The 26149-nt window shown below is 33.8% G+C and overlaps 3 protein-coding genes across 8 annotated transcripts in view; 1 reads left to right on the top strand and 2 right to left on the bottom strand.

Moving 5' to 3' along the window:
• Positions 1-521: 521 nt before the first annotated feature.
• On the bottom strand, positions 522-12661 carry LOC129265298 (probable sodium-coupled neutral amino acid transporter 6). Of its 6 annotated transcripts, none has more exons than XR_010294159.1 (14): positions 11887-12117; positions 11299-11444; positions 10430-10556; positions 10203-10242; positions 9238-9319; positions 8273-8414; positions 7662-7817; positions 6807-6886; positions 5686-5786; positions 4538-4662; positions 4013-4172; positions 3557-3651; positions 2686-2859; positions 522-1666 (listed from the first exon to the last, which is right to left on the bottom strand). XR_010294159.1 is itself a non-coding variant. In XM_064102416.1 (14 exons), the coding sequence occupies exons 1-14, from the start codon at positions 12474-12476 to the stop codon at positions 2773-2775; spliced, it is 1593 nt and encodes a 530-aa protein (XP_063958486.1). In that variant the 5' UTR covers positions 12477-12661; the 3' UTR covers positions 522-2772. The 6 variants fall into 6 exon arrangements, 5 of the variants coding, with proteins under 5 accessions (XP_063958486.1, XP_063958487.1, XP_063958488.1 ...); XM_064102416.1 differs by adding an exon at positions 12378-12661 and having other exon boundaries at positions 522-2859; positions 11887-12039; XM_064102417.1 differs by adding an exon at positions 12378-12437 and having other exon boundaries at positions 522-2859; positions 11887-12031.
• LOC129264606 (protein lin-52 homolog) lies at positions 12091-19957 on the top strand. The gene is made up of 6 exons (XM_054902509.2): positions 12091-12177; positions 15979-16047; positions 16809-16843; positions 17141-17210; positions 17749-17832; positions 18577-19957. Exons 1-6 carry the CDS (start codon positions 12153-12155, stop codon positions 18642-18644), a joined length of 351 nt encoding a protein of 116 aa, XP_054758484.1. The 5' UTR covers positions 12091-12152; the 3' UTR covers positions 18645-19957.
• Positions 19795-26149, bottom strand: part of LOC129265300 (equilibrative nucleoside transporter 1-like) — a 27902-nt gene continuing 21547 nt past the window's right edge. Inside the window, exons 12-13 of the mRNA XM_064102420.1 lie at positions 25924-26129; positions 19795-25006 (exon numbers count right to left, since the gene is read on the bottom strand). Coding sequence (XP_063958490.1) covers positions 24895-25006; positions 25924-26129 — 318 coding nt within the window. The 3' untranslated portion in view covers positions 19795-24894. The remainder of the gene's footprint in view (positions 25007-25923; positions 26130-26149) is intronic.

Below are 26149 nucleotides of genomic sequence, written 5' to 3'. Positions count from 1 at the left end.
AGGAATCATTCAACCCTTGCTTTCCTTTAAAATGAGGACTAAGACATTTTTATTTCATATAAGAAAATATATTGAGTGCGTGACATTGGTTCCTTCATTTGCATACCGACCAATATGTGCATACATGTATATTATAACTGTCTTGTGAAAATTAAACTTTATTTTACATGTGATTTTGATGAAATTTCGAAAGTATGCTATTTTTTTTTGGGGGGGGGGTTCACTCAATTCAACTTTTGCTAGGGTGGACTTGCCCTTTTTAACAATTACAAAAATATGACAATTCAAAAGCATTTCAGGAAGCAAGCTCCCAAATGACGACACATGATAATACCATCTTCAAAAGTTCAAACCCCTGTTATCATTTAAGGGGATTCATTCATGACCTGTATTGATATGTTTCACTGTTTCCATTTTTTTTGTATCTTAACTTCTGATCGATATTAGATAAATATTTATAGATTTACTTTCTTTTCATTCAATCCTACGACTCAAAAATAATGAAAATCAAAAACACAATATACTGATTTCGAAAATATTTATTTCTCTTTATGAAAACATAATTTATATTATTTTAGGTATAAGGACACAGAAAATACATCACACAACCTTTAGCATCTAACCTATTCAACACAAAAACTTAAATATGAACAGATCTCTGCTGTGATAAGGTTTCTTGTAAATAACAAAAATACAAAGAAAAACACAATCTGAAGCATATTGTTCTCTAATTAATTACAATACAACTTCAAGAAAATATAAATGAAGTATAATAGTATAATGATTGTTAATTAGAAAAATAAAAAATTAAATCTGAGGAAAAAAAGGTTAATATGCAAATATCTTTTTTTTTAATTGCATGAAAGTACAAATAAGATGTATAATTTATAAAGGCATAATGTGGTTGAAAGGAATACATTTCTCTTCAAATGGGCAATTCCATAAAATAATCTACCTTTAAGAAAATTCTAACCCCCTTTTTCTGTAATCTTGCTTAACTTCATGGAATGCTCAATCCATAACATGCAAGCCTTTCATATGAAAACTAGACCAAATTTCAGTAAGGTCCCAATTATCAAAAGTTGGACGTACATTCTTTATGAAATTGCCTAAATACAAACACATTTGCAATAAGTACTGCATTCTTAACACATCTTTGCTTATTTTTGCATAGATTTTACTATAAATATATTCATTTTAATCATTTATCCCCAATAGCCTCATTTCAATCTACCCGTATTAAAGCAGGAAGGTGGAAACTAATTTTATTACCATATTGAAACTCTAGGGAGTTGCTCCAAATGAAGTGGTAAACATGCTTTGAGTGTCCTATTCTCAGGCCCAAAGTAGCATAAAAAATTGTGCCATACTCTACCGTTCAATGAAATATACTCCTCAAATTAGGACCAGCTTAGATGGTAAAGGAAATTAAGATTTGTTGTATTTGAAGCTGACTTATAGACAAAAGACCTCATGCCAGGCTAGCCCCATGAGCGTATTTGGACTGTGCATTCCATGGAATATATTCACACCACTGTATTTTTTAAGTAAAAGATAATGTAAGAGGGGGAAAAGAACAACTTTTCTCTATAATATCAATCAACCCCCCCCCCTTTTTTTTTCCAGTTTGAGAACAAATCCAAGGCTCACTCAGATTTCAGCCAGGCTGTAACAAAAAATGAAAATCATGAATAAATGAATACAAAGCAAATATACACAAGGAATTTCTTCATAAACTTGAATTTTTCTATCATCCCTTACAACTTAAATTACATAAGGGAACTATTCCGAAACTTAATTGATATGAAATACACATATACATTATTATACATTCATCACCATTTAATGTGACCCCCTTTTTTTGGTTAATATAATTTTTTATTGCATGTTTGGAAAAAATGCATGTACACACATAGAATTGTAACTGGGCCACTTTCAAAAACAGCTTTGAAAGTGACAGTGATACCCTGTAAATTCTTGGTAGTCAACATAACATTGCACTCTGATTTGCAATACAAGAAGATGTATTCAATATCAACAATACAAAAACATGACTGCAAAAACTAAAGATTCCACAATTTTATACTTATTCCACAGATCCATCAACTGTTTCATTATTATATTAATAAATTTTTTTATTACTTAAATGTGAAAATTAGATTGTATGGTATTCTCTTCTCAACAATGCAAAAATATAATCCACTTCATCCATTAGAAAACCCACTCATAAAAATTTATTTCATCAGGCACCTGTTCAAAATTAAAATATCTGCATACTTTTTTCTTTGTTTATATAAAACCCCTTTTCAGACCCCCCCCCATGTTAATTTATCTAAAGAATGATGTGTGTGTGGGGGGGGGGTCAAAACAAAATCAAAGAAAGGACTAGGGTTACTGTTTTGGCATGAGATCAGAATCGGTGTTTACCTAATTTTCAAAATTTATCTGGAAGCAATTTTCTAAAGAAAGGTCTTTTTTTAATCCAGGTCAACTGGAAAGTGGCAATAACAGACATCAATATCTTAACAACCAGTGTTCATAAATTAGTACTTGTATCCCACAAACTACACATGTATAATTTGTGTGTATGCATGTCCAATGGATATTGCATGTTATCATCATCTCGCCCTCAATATAGATTTCAATGAAGCACTCGAGTATGAGACAGGGATTTGAACCTAGTACCTAATGAACCAGTATGTCCTTCCTGAAGACTAATCAGTTTGGCCACACATTTGTCTCTTTGGTATTTAATGAGATGGAGAGAGTGCATCATGTATCCTTGGTAATGATTCCATAGATGATGGTGGCCAGGCTGAGGATGAGGAGAGCAACACTCACCACCAGGAGGATGGTGGCCTGTAAAGATTGGATAAATCACAAAAAATATGATTAATACTTCTAGAACTAATATTTAAGCATCCTTTCTGAAGCATGGAGACCTTTGAGAGATTGCTGAAAGATAAAAAACCAATAATATCCCGCCAAATAATTTTCAGTACTATCTCATGTAATTTGTGGTCTCTTGGCGATCTCTTTCATTTCTTTCATTGGTCTTCACTAGTCTTTCGGTGATCTTGTAATTATCTCTAAATGATCTTTCAGTGTCCTTCTCCAAGAATGTGCAAATTTTTTGATAACTGGAAGATTAGTTAGATCTTTGAGCAGCATTCAGGGAGAAAATGCTAACTTATTGAAGAGAGACCACTGAAATACTTTATCTAGAAGACTATTTTGATCCTTAAAAAAAAACATTAAGTACTGCTGAGCTTATAACACCAAACTAAAATTACTGACCAATTTAAAGGAAATGACTCAAACGTCGCATTACATAGAGCCCAGAGAAGCAGGGGGGGGGGGGGGGGGGCTTCAGCCCCATTTTTTCAAAAAAGTAAATATGACCATTTGATGGTGTTTTATGTATGGTCAGCATCCACTTTTAAAAACAGCTCCACAATCCCTGTCACAAGCATTGGGATTACATGAGCAAAATATTTTTGAAAATTTTAAACTGTCTGTTCACAGACTCTATGTTTTATTTAGTAATTTTATTTACCATGATTTTAGATGATGATTTGAGCTGCTCCTGACCAAGTTTGAGGTAGAAAAGACATGGAAGAAAGAGGACCAAGCTGGTCGAGGCAGTGGCACCTATATCAAGAAAAGAAAAAGGGGAAGTTGTCTAACTGACATGTGTATGCATAGATTTAAACATTTTTGTTTTATATAACAAACAATTCATATAATAGTAATAATACAAACTTGCCAAACAATGATAAATTATTGTTCCTGGTATTTTCATTTTCATAAGAGCCTTGTTGCAGCATATTTTCTCTCCATAACATCTATAAAAATGTCTCTAGTACAGATGATACTAGCACAATGGGACTTTGCTTGCTTAAAAAGGCAATCTCTTCCATCTTAACATAGCAATTAAAGAGTTATCCGATGTTTATTATTACAGGTTTGGACTTTTTTTAATATCATTGCAAGTTTATATTTATTTGCTTACCTATGACACCAAATATTTCCATGATGTTTGGAACACAGATGGCAAATGTTGTGACTAAGGCGAGCAGAATGAATGTCGTCAGGAAATAAAGTTTCCATGAATACCTGGCTGATGCTACGGGAAAGGCAGTCCCGGCTATCATCATGAATGCTATACGAGCCTGAAATGGATTACAAAATAGTCAAGAATATCAAAATTTTGACACTTGACGAGGCTGAGTCATACCAAGAACTTTTTAAAATGGGACCTTCTGCCATCAAGCCAATCACTCAGCATATTAGAATGGAAAAGGGTGTTTATAACAACTTATCATGTTATGCAGGGCCCAATGAAAGAAAAAATTACAATGTTGAAGTGGCTACCCTTGGTAAATATCATATATTGTTATTATGACTGTTATTATGATCATGTTGAGTCAGATGTAATAAGTTGAGTACCAGAAATGCTTATAAATCAAACTGGAAAGTTTTCACATTTGGTTATCCATTTTTAAGCCACAGATTTTAACGTTTGGTCCTGACTTACAGGATAGTGTATGATGGGTACTGTGAAGACAATGGCAGTAAGAACAGCTATTCTGATGATCAAGATAAGAAGGTCATCCTCTTTGTATTCGCTGTAGCCATGGAGTATCTCACTATTGATACCATCTGTAGATAGATGAGAAAATAATTAACAAGCACAGTGAACAAATCTCTTCATGAGTTCTTTTATTAGACCAAGTATAATGTAAACTGAATGGATATTTTCCAAACTGACAGTAGACCAAATAAGCCCGTATGATAAGTAGACCAAGTGAAAATAAACTATATTATTATTTAAATCTAGGGTTTTACAGGCGCAGATATTTTTTGACGTCTTGCACGCTTATTTCAAAGAGACAAAATATTAAAACTGATTTTTAACGTGCATGCCAATGAAAACCATCCAATATTGAAAATATTGGACGAAATGAATATTTTGCCCCACCCACAAGATTATCATTGGTTAATAAATGATTGTGCGCATGAAGCTTTTGTTACGTCACAATGAAATTTCGTCGCGTATTAGTTGCCAGGTGTGGTAAAGGAGAGTCAATTTATTGAATTCAAATGCGCTTGCACTATACGCTTGCGCATCTTTACTTCATTACAGAGATTTCTTTTTTTTTAAATGACAATACTCAGGCGCCATGCTCATGATTTACAGGATTGCCATAATTGATGGTTACTAACCTTTTTTTTGGGTTCATTACTTTATTTTTAGCTTTGTGGGGGTATGTAAATAATAATAATAATAATATTGGATGACCAATTTTCGTGAGATGCGTAGAAATATTGTTACTCGCTGAAGAACAATATTGGATTCGTCTTCGACTCATCCAATATTGTTCTTCAGCTCGTACAATATTTCTTTGCATCTCACTCAAGGCCATCCAATATTTCCTAATTATCACCCACATTCTCAACCTTAATTACATATTCATCACTAAAAATGAAAAAAAAATGCTGTTTTTTGCTTGTCAAATTTTTCCTCGGGAAAATGGGCCCTCCCCCCCCCCTTGGAAAATCCTGGATCCGGCCCTGATACTCATGGCACTTTTTAAAACCAAGACTAGTCACATTATGGAGGCTACAGCAGAACACTCTCATCTGAACCAAGATTGAGTATTCCCTCTCCCACCATAAGCTTACCATAGAATGTAAGATATCCAAACAACGATGCTATCATATACAAGGTGTAACAAACTCCAATAGACGTGATAGTAACATTCTGCATCCTGCGCTTCGTTGGTCTACAGGAAATTGCAAAAAGAAGAGAAAGTTAGTATATATATGCTGCAGGTGTGCATTATGTTAATATATCAGAGATGATCCTTTTTTTTCTTTTCATTGCCAGAATTTCTCACATTTGCTGGAATATTCTCTGTCAAACTATATCAAGGTCATGCATTTATCATGAACATATTGTCCCATTATCATATGGTTCATATGCTTCCAAAAATAAATGTCATAATAATTTGCAATTTCATACAGATAATTCATCACTCAAATTCTTGATTAAGTTTGATGATTATATACATTTCATTTAATTGTTGCCAAATACTTGTTTTAACAGATTAGTGGATAATTGATGTTGATGCTGACAATTTATTTCAAAAGGTGAATTATGATATTATATAACAATTAATCCACATCACAAACATTCACATAAATAAATCTGAGTATAATGTGTTGTGGTTTTAATGTAAAGCTTACTTTTTGAGAATAAAGGTTATATCAGCTATTAAACACAACAAAGCAAATATCAAAGTTCACCTTTGATACCTGATTCTATGTACTAGTATATTAAAGGTAGAAGATAGTAGTTGCAACAAACAATTATTTCATGAGAAAGTCTTTAAAATCAAGGTTAATTGTCAAAATATCATCATATATCTAGATCTGGTACATTAAAGTAAGCTTATCTTTGGGAAATCATGAAATCTTAGCTCACCCTTGTAAAAAAGTACCATACAGTACCATGGTACACTATGGTATTACCATAGTATTACCATAGTAATACTATGGTAATACCATAGTATACCATGGTACTGGATAATTCTGATGATCATTAACACAGAATAGCAAATGTGGGATAATGTAGGCCCTATTAATATTGCTAGGAAAAATACCCGACATTTGATGGAATTCCGTGCTTATTTTGCTGATTTCTCAGCAATTACGCATTTTCTTCCAGAGCCTTTTGGCACATAGGGTGGTAATTTTATTGGATTCTGTTCAAACTTTTGAGATTGTTACCACAACTGGTATACCTTGATAATTCTGCATAGATTGGAAGTACTGCTGTGTGGCACACGAAGGAGAAAGCCATTGTCGGTATAGTGTATGCTGTCTGATGGTGAAAGTAAAGGAAAAACAACAAAACAATATATATGATAACAAACAAACTGAGAAATGATGCATAAAAGAGGGAATGGTGTTTGAAAAGAAGAAAACTGACATTAAATAACTTTTGCACTAGACATATCCATTGCACACAGAATCTGCACATCTCAGACTTTATAAGGGTCTTCCTTTCTTTAAAAGCATCGTCATACGCCCAAGAAAGCCAATTGGATATTGGTGAAATGTCTCAACAAGTAAGCTGTATTTCCAGTGATTTGATCTGAAGTCTTTATATTCAAATATGACCAGATGGATGAGAAGAATTTACATCAGTTTGTAGTATAGAATGATTACTATAAAACAGCTAGGCAGGTATTTAATTGAAAGTATTGATTCTATACGGTAAGTATTTTACTGAGCATTTTACTTGGCTAAGCAAAATGCTTAAACTAGTGTTCAGATCACATCCAAGTATTTTACTTTCTCAAGCCAAACTTAGATTTAATTTCAAACAAAGCCCAAAAATGCAAATTGAATACCAAACATGGTGAAGTATTTTACTTCAGCAAAATACTGAGTAAAATACTTAAAATTCTGGCTTAAGTATCAAATTTCATTTCACTTGAAATATGATCACAACATCATAAACTAAACACCAGATGCTCATTTGATGACAAACTTACAATTATGGTAACTATGCCCAGTAGCCAATCAAAATCAAAGTATCCATAGTATTTATGAACAGGCCCATATATGTACAGTCACAATAATGGGATTGTTACCTGAAGAGTGATAGTAAATAGCTTGGCCTTGCATTGGTTGGTCTGGTTATCTTTAGGATGGTAGTACATATAGTTTTCAAACATATTCTCTAAAGTGATATTTGGTCCTGGTGTAACAGGAATAGGGCATGGAAATCCATACTTCTTATACACAATCTGGAGAAGAAAGCATAAGAAAACATTTTTTTTGAGAAGGTTATCCCTTTGACAACATCATCATCGATGTACATCATCATCCACATCATCATTAACATCTTCATCATCATCACCATCATCATCAATCACCACCACAACCATCATCATCACTAGCATCATCATCATCATCACGAGCATCATGACCACCATCACCACCATCATCACCATCATCACCACCACCATCACCATCATCACCATCATCACCATCATCACCATCATCATCATCACCATCATCACCATCATCATCACGAGCATCATCACCACCATCACCGCCATCATCACCATCATCATCATCATCACCATCATCACCATCATCATCATCATCATCATCATCATCATCATCATCATCATCATCACGAGCATCATCACCACCATCACCACCATCATCATCACCATCATCATCATCATCAACTCACCCCCACTGTGAAGAAGACCATACATAGAATGGAGAAGGCACTGGTGTAACCAAGGAAACCGATCTTTGGCAGGCAAGCCAGGGGGAGGATGACCAATAACACAAGGAGTAGGACCAAATAGTCACCATTTACATACCATTCACTGCATTGAATTAGGAGTGTAATAGAGTACTGAAGTGTGACATGATGAAAATACAAATTTTGCATTTCATTGTTTCTCATGTCATATCTTGGAGGTGCATGACAGCTAAAATTTGCTAGGAATTGGTTCAACGGGGCCCAAGATATGACCACATCAGGGGCCGCGGAAACGGGGGGCCTCGAGGCCCCGCACTTTTTTCCAAAACGTGTACAAAAACGTAAAAATTACCATCTGATTATGTTTTTTTGCATAGTCAACCCCCCCCCCCCCCTCTTTAAAAACCGTTCCGCAGTCCCTGCACATGAATACTGAATTAGCCCTATTGAAGTCAATGTATTATTGGCCTGGTTCTAAATAATTAACTTTGAACTTGATTATGTGACTTGAAATTAATACAAATGATGAGTGATGTCCAAGTTTTATGAAATATAAATAATTTGATTTCTATGTTATGATGAAATTTCAAATTTTAACCTTGGTTAAGATTTTGATGATGATCTCTGTAGCCGCAGGCAAAACAATTAATTTCATATAAACATAAAGTTCATTTAATGAATACATGCATATTCTATATTCAAGTAAGAAGGCATTTTGATTTTGTTGTACATGCACTGCATGAAAAATCTGCATGTTATGCTTTTGCCAGTGAAAATTTTTGATTTCCGGGTGAGGGGTGCATATTTTCAATGCTATTAGTACATCAATGTTCATAATAACCTGCCTCAGAGGCAATTTGACATTATGAAAATTGAGATTGATCAAAAATATGATGAAAATAACAATTACAACTTTAAAATTTATGAATACTTGACAAGACACTTACTTTGCAGTCTGGTCTTCATGTAGGAACGTCTTGAGAACTGCTGGCATCTCATTCTTTACAATAAATAGATAACTTGACATAGCTGGGAGGATAGACAAAATAACATTACTAAGTAAAATTTAATATAAAATATTGTACTTTCAAGTTCTAATCAAATGACTGATAGTGATGACATAAGTAATCACAGAATTTGTGACATTGGTCATTATATTTTTATCACAAAATATCTTGATAGTTTACTTCTAAATACAAACTATTCTTATTTCAAAGGCATTTGGCAAACATTATTCAATCAATATTTTCTGTCAATATGTATGCAGACAATACACTAAAAAATGTTGATAATCTTTTGTTTCCCTTTTTAAAGTTATAGAATTTCAAGAAACACTGAAATATACCATTCCTTTTAAATTGGAATCTAGCCCATCAATACTAGCATTCAAATGAAGGATAAAAATATATTATAAGCCCCTACCATCATCAGTATTGAACTCAATTCTTTTTACCAGGTTAATTGCTTTTAAGGTATTTGTCTTAGTGATTTATTTATTAGTCCACTTTCCTAAATACCCATTTATTCATGAGCTAAGTTTGAAATTGACCCGTAAAATCATATGGTTTTCTTGAGGATGAAAAGGTGGAAGGACAGATGACCCTAAAACATAATGCCTCCAGCAAACCACCTTGAGGTTTATCTTAATTACATCGGAGTAAATCATATTACAAAGAGGAAAGTTAATTGTAATAGACTCATCACTCATCATTAATAATGGAGTAAATCACCCCTAATTAATATTACTACTGATATGATGATGATTATGATGATAATAATAATAGTAATAATACTACTACTAATAATAATAATATTAATAATGATGATGAAGATAATAATAATAATAATTATAATTATAAAAATAATAATAATAATAATAATACAAGAACTAAATATTAGATCCTCTACTCACCACCAACATTTTGAAGGAGTATAGCAGAAGCTGCCATTAGCTATAACAAAATCGACAAAAATTCTCATTGAATTTATTTTAATACAGTTTCATAAATAGGGAAGGAAATGAGACAGATAGTCAGAAAATAAAAGGAGGGGTTTTATCAAGAGAGTGCACTAAACTAAGACATGACACTAAAATATGAACATAACATTTACTCAAATAGTAAGGGACTAAAAGCTTACCTTGCCTGGGACACCCATTGCACTGTTCCCTATATCTTCATATGACCTATGACCTGTGATGTCACACATCTTCAGAAGGAGGTGGATTGTGTAGTTTGCCATGACAGCGACAAGCAACAGCATCACACTATGGAAAAGGACAATAATAATCATTAAAAATACTTGGTCTATCTTCATCCCCTGATAAATTTCATTGTCTTGAATGTAAATTAAGATACACTTCATAACCTGCCATATTATCATAATGAATATTTTGATCATCATAAATGCCATCATCATTATCATCATCAATGTCATGATCAACATTATTATTCAATTTAACATTTCAAAGTATAAATCCAATTTACAAGAACATATATAACAAATAATTACAATTGACAAATAACACATGCATCTGCATATTTCTGAGAGGCATTTATCATTTTATGGGTGTTCATCCCACCGCTGCCACCATAATTGATGCTGAAAGAGGTAATTCCTAGTGTAACCTAATATTATACTAACAATCAGGTTCAATGGCCATTTGGTCCAATCACTCCAATTGCCACTTGGTCTAATTCCCACTTGGGCTAATTGTCATTGAGAAAGAGATATCAAATGGTGTTAGTAACACTTCATCTGATGACCAAGGTCATTTTCAAAAAGTTACATTTTGCCTGATCTTACACGTTCACATATACAACTTGATTATCAATTATATTTTCATGAAGAACTTGAAATCAGGATTGACTCCCTCTGTATAATTAGAAAAAAATAATATCATATTTCACGCTTTGCACTTCCCTTTTTTTCCCTTTTTTTTTTGCTTGGTGGTGAAACTTGGCCCCCATAGCTTCAAACTTTCATGAAATGGATCAAATGTGTAATACCTGAAGAGGATAATACCAGATTGTGCCATTGCATAGGGTAAGCCCAAGATCCCACTCCCTAATATAGCGTTCATCAAATTGAAAACTGATAGTCCAAAAGATGTCTTCCCTGATGTAAAAGGTTCCACTCTTTCCGTCATTGCCTCCTGTAGAAAAAAAGATTACCAATAAACTTTTTAAAGAGAGATAGAAGGGAAGGTAGCACGTACGGGATGGCAAGTGTCTATATTAGTGACTAGCAAGGATGGGCCAGGATGTAAAAGCGTTATTAGATCTATTCATTTATTTATTTATTGCAAATGTTTATCGAGAGTAGCCTGTTAATTCAGGCCCTTGATACAAAAATATACACAAATATAACCACTCATAAAAAATTACTCTGCATTATTATCTTCATACATAAAAAACACAAACATGAAGAAAACAAAAACATTTCATTATAAACTTAGTAGTACGATCATGCATGATGACGATTGATGAATTGTTTGGATTGATGACTACGGTAGTCACACAAAGGGACTAGTACTAGTAGTACATCAATTTTCATGTTTTGTGTTGCAACTTGCATGTTGTTGTTACTTGACTTGCCTGCTGCACAGAAGCTGAAGGTAATAAAGGTGTATCATCCATAATACCATGGTATACTATGTTGTTTGATTGTTCATCTGCATCTTCTACACAGCTCCCGCCTAAGCGATGACATTTTGGCTCCATTTCTTTTCTACTAAAAAGCCTAAAATGCTAAATTAAAGGTATACTATTAACTGCACAGCACTTAACTTTATTCATTCATTCAATATCAACGAAAATATAAACATTGTACCTGAAATGAACGGTAGAGGGCTCTTGTGAAAATGGCGTCACCAGCCGGCAGTGCGGGTAAATTTAATTTTTTTCTTCTTACCATTGTTCTAACTTTCAGGGTGTAATGTTGGGTTAATTTTTTACTTGAGTATAATATGAAGGTAATTGGAATTATCTTAAAATAAAATGTGTATATTGTCATCTTAAAAGTACAGTCTTTTGACATTGTGGTGTTGTTGCGATTGCCGTGATCGTGAGTGTGTGTGAATGAATACCGTAAGCTTTTCTGCAGACCACCACGCTCCGCTCCGGTGACTGTTCGGCGAGCTCCTGCCTTTAAAGTTACCCTGGCTGTACCAGCAGCTTGCTTTCATGATATTTGGTGGAAATGCACTTTCGTATCCATATGCATACAGAATGGCCAGTAAAACCAGGGTGACCAGATTTCACAAATGAAATACGGGACAATCGACAAAGCACAATGCACGAGCGGATCGACTGAGCCATGCAGTCCTTGTCTTGATTTTAATTTTTTTTTTAAATGAACAAAGTCAAACTCAAAGAAGGGCTAGAGCCTAGGCCACTCATTGGGCTAGGCTAAGTAAGTTAGCTCTAGCCGACTTTAGTTTTGAGTTAAAATTGTAACAAATTTAAAAAAAAGGAAGGGAGGGTAAATGAAAAAATGAAGGAGAGAAAGAAAAGAGATGAATTGAGAAATGAGAGGAAAAAAATGAAGGGGAAAAAAAGATAACCGAATAAAAGAAGGTTGAAACGGCAAGACTTCCATATGTCCCCTCCACTAAAATTGAAAAAGAAAAAAATATGGAGAAGGTTTATCAAGAATTATCTAACATGTATCTAAGAGATTTAAGAAGGAAAAGTTGGATACATACCAAAATATGGCTTTATTCCGTCAAAATTTCGAGCGTGTGTAATTCCCAATGGCATCGGTTTATTTAGTCAGAAAAATAAATGCCCAGCCCAATACTCTTGGAGAGTAGACTAGTCGTAATATCAGTTGATATGAAATTCATACATCACAGAAAATGCCTCTTCTTTATTTGTTGACTAAATTTCAAAATGTTTCTTCTCTGTCATTTCAAGTATGATGATATATATGATTTTCTGTTGACCGATTTTGATTTTTTTTCTTCAATCTGGTAGAGCTGCATGAGGTTCACCAAACTTGTACACAAAATTTTGAAATTTTGTCTAGAAAATTATTTATGCTAATTTATGCAAAATTTATTCATAAACACAAAAAATGTTTTTTCTTCTTCATTTGTTGATCAATTTCAATTTTTTTTGCTTTATATGATAGCTCAAGGTGGTGATTCAAAATTTCAACACAGAATTTTGAAACTCATTCAATATGCTAATTTATTCATATATTTTCAAAACTCACAAAAAATACTTATTTATTTGTTGATTGATTTTGATTATTTTTGTTCCATCTGAGAGCTACATGAGGTTCACCAAGGTACTACACAGAGTTCAGAAATTTTGACGAGAAAATTATTTTTGCTTAATTTATATGAAATTTATTCATAGATTGCAAAAAATGCTTCTATGCCATTTCTTCATCAATTTCAATTCTATATCCTCAATTTACCGTATGTCACCAATATAATTCACTAAAGTGTCAACTGGGCTGAAATTAAAATTGTGTTAAATTTCGCTGCGAGATGCAGGATGAGCTCCACATCATTGATGTGCTAGTATACAGTCACTGACGGTAAATGGATTTGTGGCCTTTTTCAAGAGTTATCTTCAAATGCCAGCTTTTAAATAAATCAATGATTTTAATTGGAACAAATTACGAAAACTGTATGCATATATTGTTTATGTCAAACACACATATCAACCTATTGATGAAATCTTAGTTTCAGGCAGAATTACTATATAAACATAAAATCAATACCCCAAAACATACATCATTACAATACACAGGAGTGATGATTGCCAGGAAGATTATGGCAAATGGCAGTGATGAAATAGTTTACAGTCAGACCGCAGGTCCCTATGCTAATGAGCAAAAAGGCCAGATTCATCCAAATCATCTCGTGGCTGAATCCTCCTCCTTGCAAAATCTTGTGATTCGTGAGATTTTCTTTCTCTAAGAATTTACCTGTTTTAACCTCAAGTTAAATGAAATATTATTGCACCATCAGATAGAGTAAAAGTTACTCTTTCATATTGGTCATTTATTTTGTATACAATATTTTGTTAAATAAGTAAATTTCTGGCCTGAAAATGTGCCTCAAAACTGAATTTTCTTCCTCTGTTTTCTTTTGCAAATTGCGCAAAACTTTTTATTTTGAGCCTCTATGATATTTATATCAACATAAAGCTGAACTTCTGTACTTTCTCACAATGCCACTTTTGATATGCAGCACCTTTTAATCGGGTCAAGATCACACTTTTCCCACCAAGGTACAAGACGAGATTTCAGAAATTTTGTACTTGCATGAAATCCAGAGTTCCGATTGGCTGGATAAGAGTCACAGAACAACAGGCGCAGGGTATTTGAGGAGATTACCACATGGGAAGTGTGACCTTCCCACGAACCCAGGCACTGGAACCGTTGGAATTTGCCAGTGTGCGGTCTCTTTGACCAATCAGAATGCAGTATTCTTGTTTTCAAGCTGCTTTATGTACTTGGCAAATGAAAAGTGTGGTCTTGACCCGATTAAACCAATTCTTATTTTGAAGCCTATATCATTTCAAAGCATACATATTCAGCTTTATCGTGATATAAAAATCATTTGGGCTCAAACAAAAATAAAGTGTGAAAATAGCAGCTTTTGTCAGGTGAAAATATTTATTTTGTAGCATATTATTTTAGATCAAAATTTTAACCTATATTACAAAATCTTTGAATAAATCCAAACACATGACCTGAAAAAATGATTCTTCTTCTTTACAATGGTACCAAATTCATGAAATTCGATGCACAATTAGAGCAGCAATGACCGAATGAAAAGAGGTGTTTTGGTCCGCATCAAGCTCATTAAATATGCAAAACATCTCAAGTCATGAATATCACTTGGATGAAAGAAGCCACTTTCTTGGGACCTGCAGTCTGACTGTTTACAAATTAATCTTCCTCGCCTTAGCTGCTGCAAGTTGATCAATGATGAGATCAAAATTGACTCTTTCAGTTTCTTCTTTCTCCACACTCAGTAGAGCTAGATCACATAATTTGTCTTGGCCCATGGAGGCTCTCAAGTATGAGAGGATGAGTTTCAACTTGCTGAATGATCGCTCACAGCTGGCGATAGATACAGTGATTGTGAGCATTATCTGAATAGCAATGTGAAGGTCTGGGATTATTGCTGTAGTTGTGCTTCTTTTAGGCCGTAATCACATGAAATAGACGTAAAGGGAAAATTCAGATTTACTACCATGGAATACATGTACGCGTCACTCTTGCATGGAATGTCTGTCTTCATTAGATGTGAAATTATCCAGTCTGGCAGTCTCAGTTCTACCCATTTATTGATTGTTGATAGTCGTTGATTTGTTGCGCATGCAATGAATTGTGCAATTAATGATGTTGGGAGCCCTCTTGAGAATGAATTTAAGGCAAGCATGAGATAAAGTTTGCATTTTTCAATTCATTTCTGCAAAATGTCTGCTACTATGCCTACTTGCAACATTTTAATTCATTGTATGCTGCTGCAAACTTTCATGCTTGCCTTGAATTCGTTCTCAAGAGGGGGCTTGCGACAATTGGGCAATAGATATGAGACAACTGGTTATTTCTTCTACTCAATCAGCACTTTAATTGCCTATATGTTGAAATTTTAAAGGGTTGGATTGACAAAAACTTCTCACATTCACACAATATGTTTGTTTGTTTCTTTCTTTCAACAGATCTGGAAGCAACTCTCCTGAGTTTTGAAAGGTTGGACCGTGCATCCCCAGAGCTATGGCCTGAGCAAAGTAAGTGTTATTATATGGGGTGGTTTGTCAACATTTGAAAATCCAACTGTGTTCACAAAAAAAAAACTGTTATAAGTCCCCTTACCTAACGCTAGTGCAACTTAGTGGAATATGGTCAAATCATTACTAACAGAGATTAAACCAAAAAGGTGGTGTATAGAGATAAGGCCACCGCACACCTTACAACTGGGCCAAGATTTGATTATGGAACAAATCGCATTTTGCTTATTTTCTGAAAATTTGAATAAAAAGTATCTTTTTATTTGAGGATCAAATTAACTGAAATACTTACATGTATATAACAATTTTGGATGATTACCAGCCTTTATTTTGGAGTAAAGCCTAAATTAGTTTCAAATCGTAGCCAATTGTATGATTGCCATGAAGTCATTACAACTAGATATTAAATTTGCTTTTATTCTAATAAGGATGATAGCATAGTCGCAGATTTAAACATAGGTATTCATACAATGATTTAGAACATTACACAGTAAGATATTCCATGTCTCAATATTAGCATCAACTTCTACTTCGTTTTATTCTAAAATCTGGTTGCAGACCAATCGTAAGGTGTGCGGTAGCCTTAAGGCATTTGAGATGATTGGTTTAATACTCCAAATAACACCCTTTTGGGTAGAGTGTATCAGTTCAGATTGGTCTCAAGAAATGCTTGTTATTTATATTATGGTACACTATTTTATGGAAAAAAAGTAATTAGTATGAACTTTATTCTTAAGTTTTCTTTTCTTTTTTTCCCTCAGTTCCTGGAGTATCCAATTTTGCTGATATCAAGAGTGTAAGTGCAATGTATACAGTAGATTTATTCCACTGTTATTTTTGCCTATCCCCCTCCCCCTATTTTGCTAAGTGCATGAATTGGGATGGAATTAGAATTGGGATGAGAATATTTGGGGATATATTGTGAACAGTTGACCATTCTGATGAAGTTTTGTTAATATTTGCTCATCAATCTTATCTATTTGACTATTCCATTTCTTTTACATTTCCATCCTTTAGTAAATTATACATTCCCATATCTCCAATGGCTTGACATTATATGAATAATATGAATTTTTCAATATTTATTTCTTAGCCTTTCAACAATGCAAATTCACCGCCTTGGGAAGCTGATTTAGAGAAGAATGACATCGATATGCTCAATGGTAAGGTTTTATTGTTTTTTATAGCCATAGTATAGCACATAAAAAATCATTCGGCCAAATTTAAGAGATGGTTTAGAAAATTTATTTTGAAAACATAGTTAAGTTTATGCAAATATCTATCTTTAATTATGCATGAAGCATTCATTAATAATTGACTTTAGTTATACTTTTACCATGTGACATTGAAGTTACAATTAATATTATGATTTAAGCCAATCTTACAATTCATATTGTAAGTTTATCACAGATAATACACCAAAATAGGGTTGATAACGATTGTAAGATTTATTGTATCTTACGTTAAAGGTACAGAATTGTCATGGGGGAATCGCTTGACCAATCCCAAATTTGCTGAACCCCCCTCCCCCCCCACAAAAAAAGTAGTATTATTGGCACTGTTCATGTACCCAATTGATTTTGGATAGGAAAAAGCTTGTGGAGATACCAGTTGCTTCATAGTCAAAGCATGAACATGTGTTTTCTTTTTTATTATTATTTTTTTTCTGTATTTATATAATTTTGTTTATTTCCTTGACAGAATTGGGTAGTTTAACCACAGCCAATCTAATGGAGAAAGTAAAAGGGCTGCAGAATCTAGCCTACCAACTTGGCTTAGAGGAAGGTGAGTTTTGACATTCTTTCATCCAATCCTGCTGAAATGGGGAGATCCCGTCTTGATACCTGCTGGGTTGTTTTGATAGAAGCGGTAGAATAAAAACTGGGATGCTTTATAAAGCTGTCCATTAAGTGATATAAAACTTAAATGAATGATAGAAATATTACCCTTTTTCTATCATATTATTTCTCCCTTTATTTTACACACTCTGATTGTGCTCAAGGGGGCATTTAATGAAAGTTATCAGCACTGACTTAATTGTCAGTGCTGACAATTTCAGTGAAATCCTTGCTTTTGATTGGCTGAGAGGCACTGGCATCTGACTGTTACCATAGTAACTATCAGAGAAAATCAACTTGTTAGTGCTTACAACCTTCATGAAACGGTCCCCAGGATGCTAGATGCTATTTGAAAGATAGTGGGTAAAATTTGAGAATTAATATGTAAAACGAATGGAAAGTTGTCCATTTGAAGCATATGTTGTAGTTTGAGAATCTCTATAGAAAGTAAAATACTTTGAATTTCCATTAGTCTTTTTTTATAAATGATTTTGATTACACTTTTTTATATTGATCTTCTCATTTTACTCTTCTCAGATTTATTCTCTCCTTTGGTTTTGGTTTCTTTTTAAGCTTTATCATATTTACCATTCTATTTGAGTTGTTTCCAATATCATTATTCACCATACTCTTTTTATTTGACAACCATAGTTGTCTTACATTGCCTTTTTTTTTCTTCTTCTCTTTGCAGCTCGTGAGATGACTAGGGGAAAGTTTTTGGATGTTCTATCAGGTAGCAACAAGAATAAGAAGAAATGAAAATTGTCTATAAAATTCATCTTATATAGCAGAGACTCTGAAATGATGACAAAAAGAATGATCACTCAACTGATATTTATCTGCCTAAAGATTAGATAATAAAAAAACAACCAAAGCCTTGGCCTTGTATTGCACAAAAGTTTGCAATGAATACCAAATATGAAAGAACTATTGCGATTGGTCCTGATCCGTATTTGAACAAGATGCAGATGCAACAATGATCTTGATTGGCCAATGGTGTTTAGCTATTGGCATCCTTGCGTTACGGAGTGCAGGGTGTGTTTCATAAAGCATGTTGTCAACCTTTTAACTGACAAATTGGTCTAAGCACATCAGATGCAAGGATATCAGTTTTCAGGGAAAATCATTAACAAATTGCATCATGAAATATGATTTGGATCATACTTTGATTTTCAGCTGCTGGAAGTCCTTAGATACCGATATTGGTCATGTAAAGCTCAGAGGATATTTGTTATGAGTCAGCTCTCCAGCAATAAGGTTTTGCATTCTGAGAACAATAGGCCATTTCCTTGCTGCAATCATATCAAATACAAAAGTCTTGTGGAATGTAATATTAAATCCCTCCCTTAGCCAATGATGATAATAATGATAATGTATTTCAGTAGTATGAATGCAATTTAAATTATTTTTGTTTTGTGCCACCTCGCCTGGGTTATTTTAGTACAGTGTACAAGATGGGTTTGGCAAGTCTCTTCATTGGTAAATATTACAATATTTTCATTCCCCAATTGTTTTTTAATCCCAATATTTTTCTTGTTAGTCTGGGGGGGGGGGATTGCTATAGATTGTGTAATCACGACAAAATTTTGCTGATTGGTAGAAATCATTGTAATCTCAGGGTTTGGAAAGGTACATTTTTCTACATAGTTTTATTTGATAATGATACATTAATGACTTATGGTAGAAAGAGAAATTGCATTTGGTGTGTAATAAACCACCCCTTCCCCGGGCTATGTAGGGTTTATGTGAACCTGTAATTAGATGTTATTTATGTTTAGTTTACATAAAATTCATTTTTTTCCTAATCTGGTTGTAAAATTCATGGTCATTTTCAGACATGTTGAAGTCTGAAATTTAGTAGTATTTATTGTGTCATGTAGGAGTCTTAAACAAATATGACATAACCACATTTTTGTTCAAGATAAATTTTAATCTAAATTCTTTATTATTCAATATATTGCATACAATTCTTGTAAACATTTGTATAAACACATTAGAGAAAATAAGGCATGAAATAAAGAAAGCACTATCTTCTCTTTTTGTAAATAAAAAAGTTATTTATACATTAACAATCGTCTCATTTGTGTTTTATGAGTATATATGTATATATGATTGTACTGCAGCCTCCATACTACTGAGTGTTGCTAAGGCAAGCACATATGCCCGCCTGTAACACGGAAAAAGGAGTTATTGGTCAAGCAAGGTGACTTCACCTTTCTTCCTGGGATCAATGCTAGTATCATACACACCAAATTATATGAGCCTAGGTTAAGTTAAAATGAAGTTATCGCTTTTACAAGGACTGCAGAAGGGTAAGATGAAAACATGTCACTGTGACCTTGACCTTTTGATCTCAAAATCATTAGGCTTCCTGGGATTCATGCTAGTATCATACACACCAAATTATATGAGCCTAGGTTAAGTTAAACTGAAGTTATCGCATTGACAAAGAAAAGTTGGACAGACAGACAGATGCAGTGGCATATCTAGGGAGGGGCAAAGGGGGCATGTGCCCTGGGTGCCACTTTTGGGGGGAGGGCACAAATAAAAGGAAAACAATAAATGAACCCAAATGGTCAACTTTTTTTGCGTTTCAGGCGGGCGTATTATGTGCTCGCCTTAGCGACACTTTTTTTTTGTATGCAGAAAAGTCAAGCTTAAGGAATAAAGTCGCAGAAAAGGAAGACCACTGAAGACCCCCGTCCTACGCTATTACCATGGTAATGAAGTTTCGAACCCATGTAGAAAATGAAGCTTGCCTGTTTTTACCCAAGGATGAATAAGTGCCAATTTTTTATTAGTGATATACTTATTCTTTCCAAGAATTCCAACAAACAGTCCTTAAAATATTTCTTTTTCAATCCCATATCATATAACTTTTCATATCTAGCTGCGGGTAAGCATTTTGGTATGTTACTCTTTTTTCTTGTTTAGTTAACAAAGACTTATAATCACGCCCTGATTTGATATTAGATACAAACCCTCTTCATTAATTTTCACAAACAATCGTCTCTTTTTAGGAGAGGACATACCAACAAAACCAGCTCGCGCTTCGTGCACGCATTACGCCAATGAGATACAGGTACATATAGGAAGTTCGTGAATTCCTAAGAATACTCCTTATAATTGTCCCCTTTCAGGTTAGTATATAAAAAAATTCAGCTCATTGCTCGTGCCTGCAATAATTGCTTAGTTATAGATCCGCTTCGTGGGATTACGTCTCTCTTAAATGTCCCGATTTCAGGTCTAAATATCAATAATTTTTGGGTACTGATTGTCCTAAATATGCCACTGGACGGACAGACACCGAGCATGATACCATACCATAATACGGGCGTATAAAAATAAGATAGTATGGTACATAGGCAAAAGATGGAAATGTAATATCAGATTATATTGTCTGGCCAATGTGCAATTTGTTGTATAAATCATGAAATTTCTGCATTGGTTAATCATCACAGGTGTAATTTCATGAAAAACATAGAAGATGCAAACAATCTGCAAAATTCAACATTCATATTCAATGCATCAAAATTTCTACACAAAAATCATGCTTATCATTTGAGAAGCACTGTCCAATCAAATTGGATGCCAACACATTTGCAAAGGAAATTTCAAACTTTTTCAAATTCTGACCAACTAAACGATTGGTGACACTTAGCAAGTTTGATGAACTTTTAGGATCATAAAATACAAAGGTATGTGTTTTTTTTTCACAATTTGCAGAGGAAAATATGAAACTGAAGACGTTTTGTCCTTAAATGAGGAAGACTTCCAGCTTTATTTTTGCCATGTTGTATTTGCTGCTCATTTGGTGCAGCTTTCCATCTCTACCTGTATTCAGATTGTATGCAACTGCTTTTCCTGATATAGCAATATGGGCCTAATAAGACCAAAAAAAGGTATCAAAATAGAACATGGTCAAGAGCTGCAAGTCTCCATCCATGTAAGCACTAGATATTGAAAGAGTTATCCTCTTTTTGTGAAAAATAGCAAATTCAAGACTGAAATCAAGAAAATATTCACTCTTTTGCATAAGACCCTTTGCAATCATCCCTTCTGACATGGTATGTTACAGAATTCAGGCCGATGAAAAGCACAATTTTTGGGGGGAGTTTTTCTTGAGTAACATACTCGGCTGACAAGCGGTGAAGATACTTAAAACTTGTATTATTGTCCTTTATAGCTCCAAGGGTTTTGATTTGTCAATTAAATATTTAGCTTCAAGAAATGATCATCTATGAACAAAAATAACAAATAAATTATTGCAACTTTTTAACAATAGAAATGTAATGTGAAGCCCAATATACATATACATCTTGAGCTGAAAATAAAACAGGAGAGGATTCTATATATATATTATATTAAATACTCATCTCTACTTTTTGATGAATTTCTATACATATATTCTACAATGTGCCTTAAATTTTACACTGTTATCCTGAGAAGTTTGTTTTGCTAATATTTACAATTTATATTTGAATTAGGCAGCTGATTCATGTGTATGCATAAGCACATTACTTAATGCTCTATGGAATTGACAAATCATCAAATATTGGTGTGCCGAAGAGCAAATACAAAATAAAGTGTTTCTTTAAAGGGAATCCAACCCAAATGAAGAGTTGTTTTAAAAGAATTTAAAGAAGATGTAATCACAATTTCAAATTGGCCACACAGATAATGTCACTTCGATGTTGGGTAGGGACTATTCCCTTTTCTCTAATATACAAAATGACTAAAGCAGTCTTCCAAAATAATGATCAGCATGGTATTGATCTTTTATCAGGACATACATAACAACATGGTATCAACATCTCAAAACCTACTTAAGTATAATCAAAGAGAAAATAATGAAAGTACTGAAACATCATATGCACCTTCATAATCAAAATTCAATATAATAGTCAAACAAAACTTCAATAGTACAAATATTTCAAGTACAACAACATTTCAATTTTCAATATTATGAACAAAGCACATGTATATCCTTCTCACTCCATACAGTATAAACATTAATGATGTCTAACTACAGTTTCTGTAAATAGAAAAGTTTATAGATGATGGCAGAACAAACTTAACATGGAATGATATTCAATTCAACAAGTGAATGAATAAAACATTAAAAAAAACATGAAATTGAATACTAAACAGAATGATATAATTGTAAAAAGGGCTTTTGATTCAAAACACCCATCAATTGTATTTGTGTGCAGTCCTGCACAGACTTTATAAAACTTCTGAATGTTTTCAATAGATTTTGAAATATTTCTTTAATTAGTTCTAATCTGGGGGTCTAGTATTTACGAATCTCGTCTTTCAATGAGAGGGATGTGGATTCGAATCTCATCCACATTGTGCTGCACTCAACCCAGGTGAGGTGAATGGGTACCCGGCAGGATTAATTCCTTGAATGCATCAAGCGCCTTTAGCAGCTGGAGCTACAGCCGGGGTAATATATGGTGCGCCATTGAATGGGAAACTAGATAAATCGGCGCCTAATAAATGCTATATATTATTAACTCACAATTTGCTGAACTCCAGCCCCTTAAAAATAATACCCTTCAGATCTGATCCCCCTTGTGACATTAAACGATGATCACATTCAAAGAGAGATGTGTAATGAACAAAGACCATATATTCATAACGAATGAGTTGCTACGTTAGGAAAGTGTGTTTCTGCCTATAAACCCATCATACTTGTTTTATTCATTAAAGATATAAATGGCAAGACATAATACTTAGGTAAAGGCTCCATACATAAAGAACAAAGATCTTCAATTTTCAAAGTACAAAAAGATAGTAAACATGTTTTCATTTTTTCTGAACAAACTTGTTCAGGGGTGGTATTCTGTAAACTCTTGTAAGGCTCCATTGAATTTTCCTTGTAAGTAGAACATTTCAATGAGTGTTAATAAATCTTTAAATTGGTATTCTGAAAACTCTACCAGTGCTCAACTCAATTTAGGCAAGCTCCCTTTTAAAGGAACCTTTAAGGACAAGTCCACCCCAAAAAAAAAATTATTTGAATAAAAAGAGAAAAATCCAACAAGCATAACACTGAAAATTTCATCAAAATCAGATGAAAAATAAGAAAATTATGACATTTTAAAGTTACGCTCAATTTCACAAAAACAGTTATATGCAACTCCTGGTCAGTATGCAAATGAGGGGACTGATGATGTCACCCACTCACTATTTCTTTAGTATTTTATTATATAAAATATGAAATATTCTAATTTTCTCCTTATTGTCCTGTGAAACAAATTCTTATTCCTCCTTGAACATGTGGTATTACCATTGCTTTCACATTTCATGGTCCAGTCAAGTTGGGCCTAATTGGCAAATCTGTAAAAATTGTAATATTGTATAACTCAAAGAATAAAACAGAAAGAAATAGTGAGTGAAGGACATCATCAAATCTCTTGTGTAGATAACTCTTTTGTGAAAAATAAGCAAAACTTTAAAATATCATATAACTTTCTTATTTCATATGCGATTTTGATGAAACTCAGCGTTACACTTGTTCAAGTTTTCTGGGGTGGACTTGACCTTTAAATACCAAAATGCTAGTTCAGCACAAATTGAGCTCTCATAATACTGCCCCTGATCTTATTAAAACTATTCTGTCAATTTTCAAAATAGGAAGCAACTTCACACACAGGGTTTTCTTTGCTACTCGATGAAGAAAACAAATATCTACGTGGAAAGCTATAAGCTATGGAGTTGTATTTCAGAAACGGGGGGGGGGGGGGGGGGGTGGCATAAACCTTCATTTCTTTATCAAATATAAATGGAAAAAAAAAGAGTGATGTTCCACTTGAACAAAAGTCAGTGCTTCTTCTCTCCCCAGCTTCTAGCAACAATCTAGATGCATCATCCATGTGATGGTCTCTCTATATGTGCACCATGTATATTCAATCATCTGTTTCTATCCAATGTCTATCTCCTAAAATGCAGCCTTCACATCACCCTGTATCCAGTACAGTCTGTCTATGACCATTGTGACCTTTCAAAGAACATAAATGACCAATACTGATATAGCTGATCCTGTAGCCAACCCTAAGACCAAGAAGAATGCCATCATGTTTCCCGCAGTCTCCTGGTGCTCTGGCTTTACAAACCTAAGAAAACAACAACATAAAAACGCAAAATATAAACAGAATTATAATAAGTATAGAGCAGAAAATGTTGATCACCACAGTGAACAATACTAAAAGAGTAATAGCTCAGTAACATTTCCCCTATGGCGAGTCGAAAACAGCCGCTTTAACATTTTTCGTACCAGCTACATATAGGTGGATTGAATGAAAATGAATAAAACGGCTGTTTTGGCCACTGTACGGGAAATGTGACTGAGATATGTCACACAAAGTAAACAAAAAGTGTGATATATCTGTTGTAACTGCAAGTCTTTATCAATTGCAGCCAAAATGTCACAATTTACTCTTTGTGTGTGAAATTACATATTTATTCTTTTATCATAATAACAGTATTTATGCCAGTGCCTTGACATACAACTCGGATCTTTTCTACCCAAATTTATGGCATGTCTTTTTCTTGTTGGTATACTAAAAAAGTTGGTGATCATTCTAGCTATTGGATCAGTTAGTCTAAGGGTCAAAAGAAAAAATTTCATAGTTTGGGGTATAAAATCAAGGTTGTGATTGAATTTCCATGAGGTAAAATCTTTCAGTCTTTTAAACAAAGAATTCATGCTAATACCAACTTTTTCAAAGTTTGTTTGGTAGCCAGTTTCAGAGTAACATATTTTGTAAGTCCATGTCAGATCCAAAAATTTCCCAAAGAATATCATAATAAAGAGTATCCACACCAAAAATGAGAAATTTAGCAACTTTGAAAATTATAGATTACACACACAAATTTTAATTAACACAACTGATTAAACATAGATTCCAATAAATCTGGAACAATTGCATATCCAATTGTGTGGAATCCGTCAACTTTGATTTAAACCAGGATGTATATTTTCCAGCATAATCGTATCAAACCATAGTTGGAAGAGTGTATTCCTACTTACTTTGGGCCATACATCATGCAGAGTGACCCTAGATAACCATTGGACAAGGCAAAGAAGAACATGAAGACAATAGGGTAGGCATCATGGGTAAAGACCACATCCGAGTCCCTGGATTCAGGGCTAACGTTACACAGGGCAAACAGAGGGAAAAAACCTAATCGAAGAATGACCAACAAACTCACGACTCCCATGTGATTTTGGCTGGGCTGTTGATTGAGTATAAAAA

The sequence above is a fragment of the Lytechinus pictus genome, chromosome 7 (assembly GCF_037042905.1).
Source record: "Lytechinus pictus isolate F3 Inbred chromosome 7, Lp3.0, whole genome shotgun sequence".
Taxonomy (NCBI): domain Eukaryota; kingdom Metazoa; phylum Echinodermata; class Echinoidea; order Temnopleuroida; family Toxopneustidae; genus Lytechinus; species Lytechinus pictus.
This window is presented reverse-complemented; position numbering and strand designations above follow the sequence as displayed.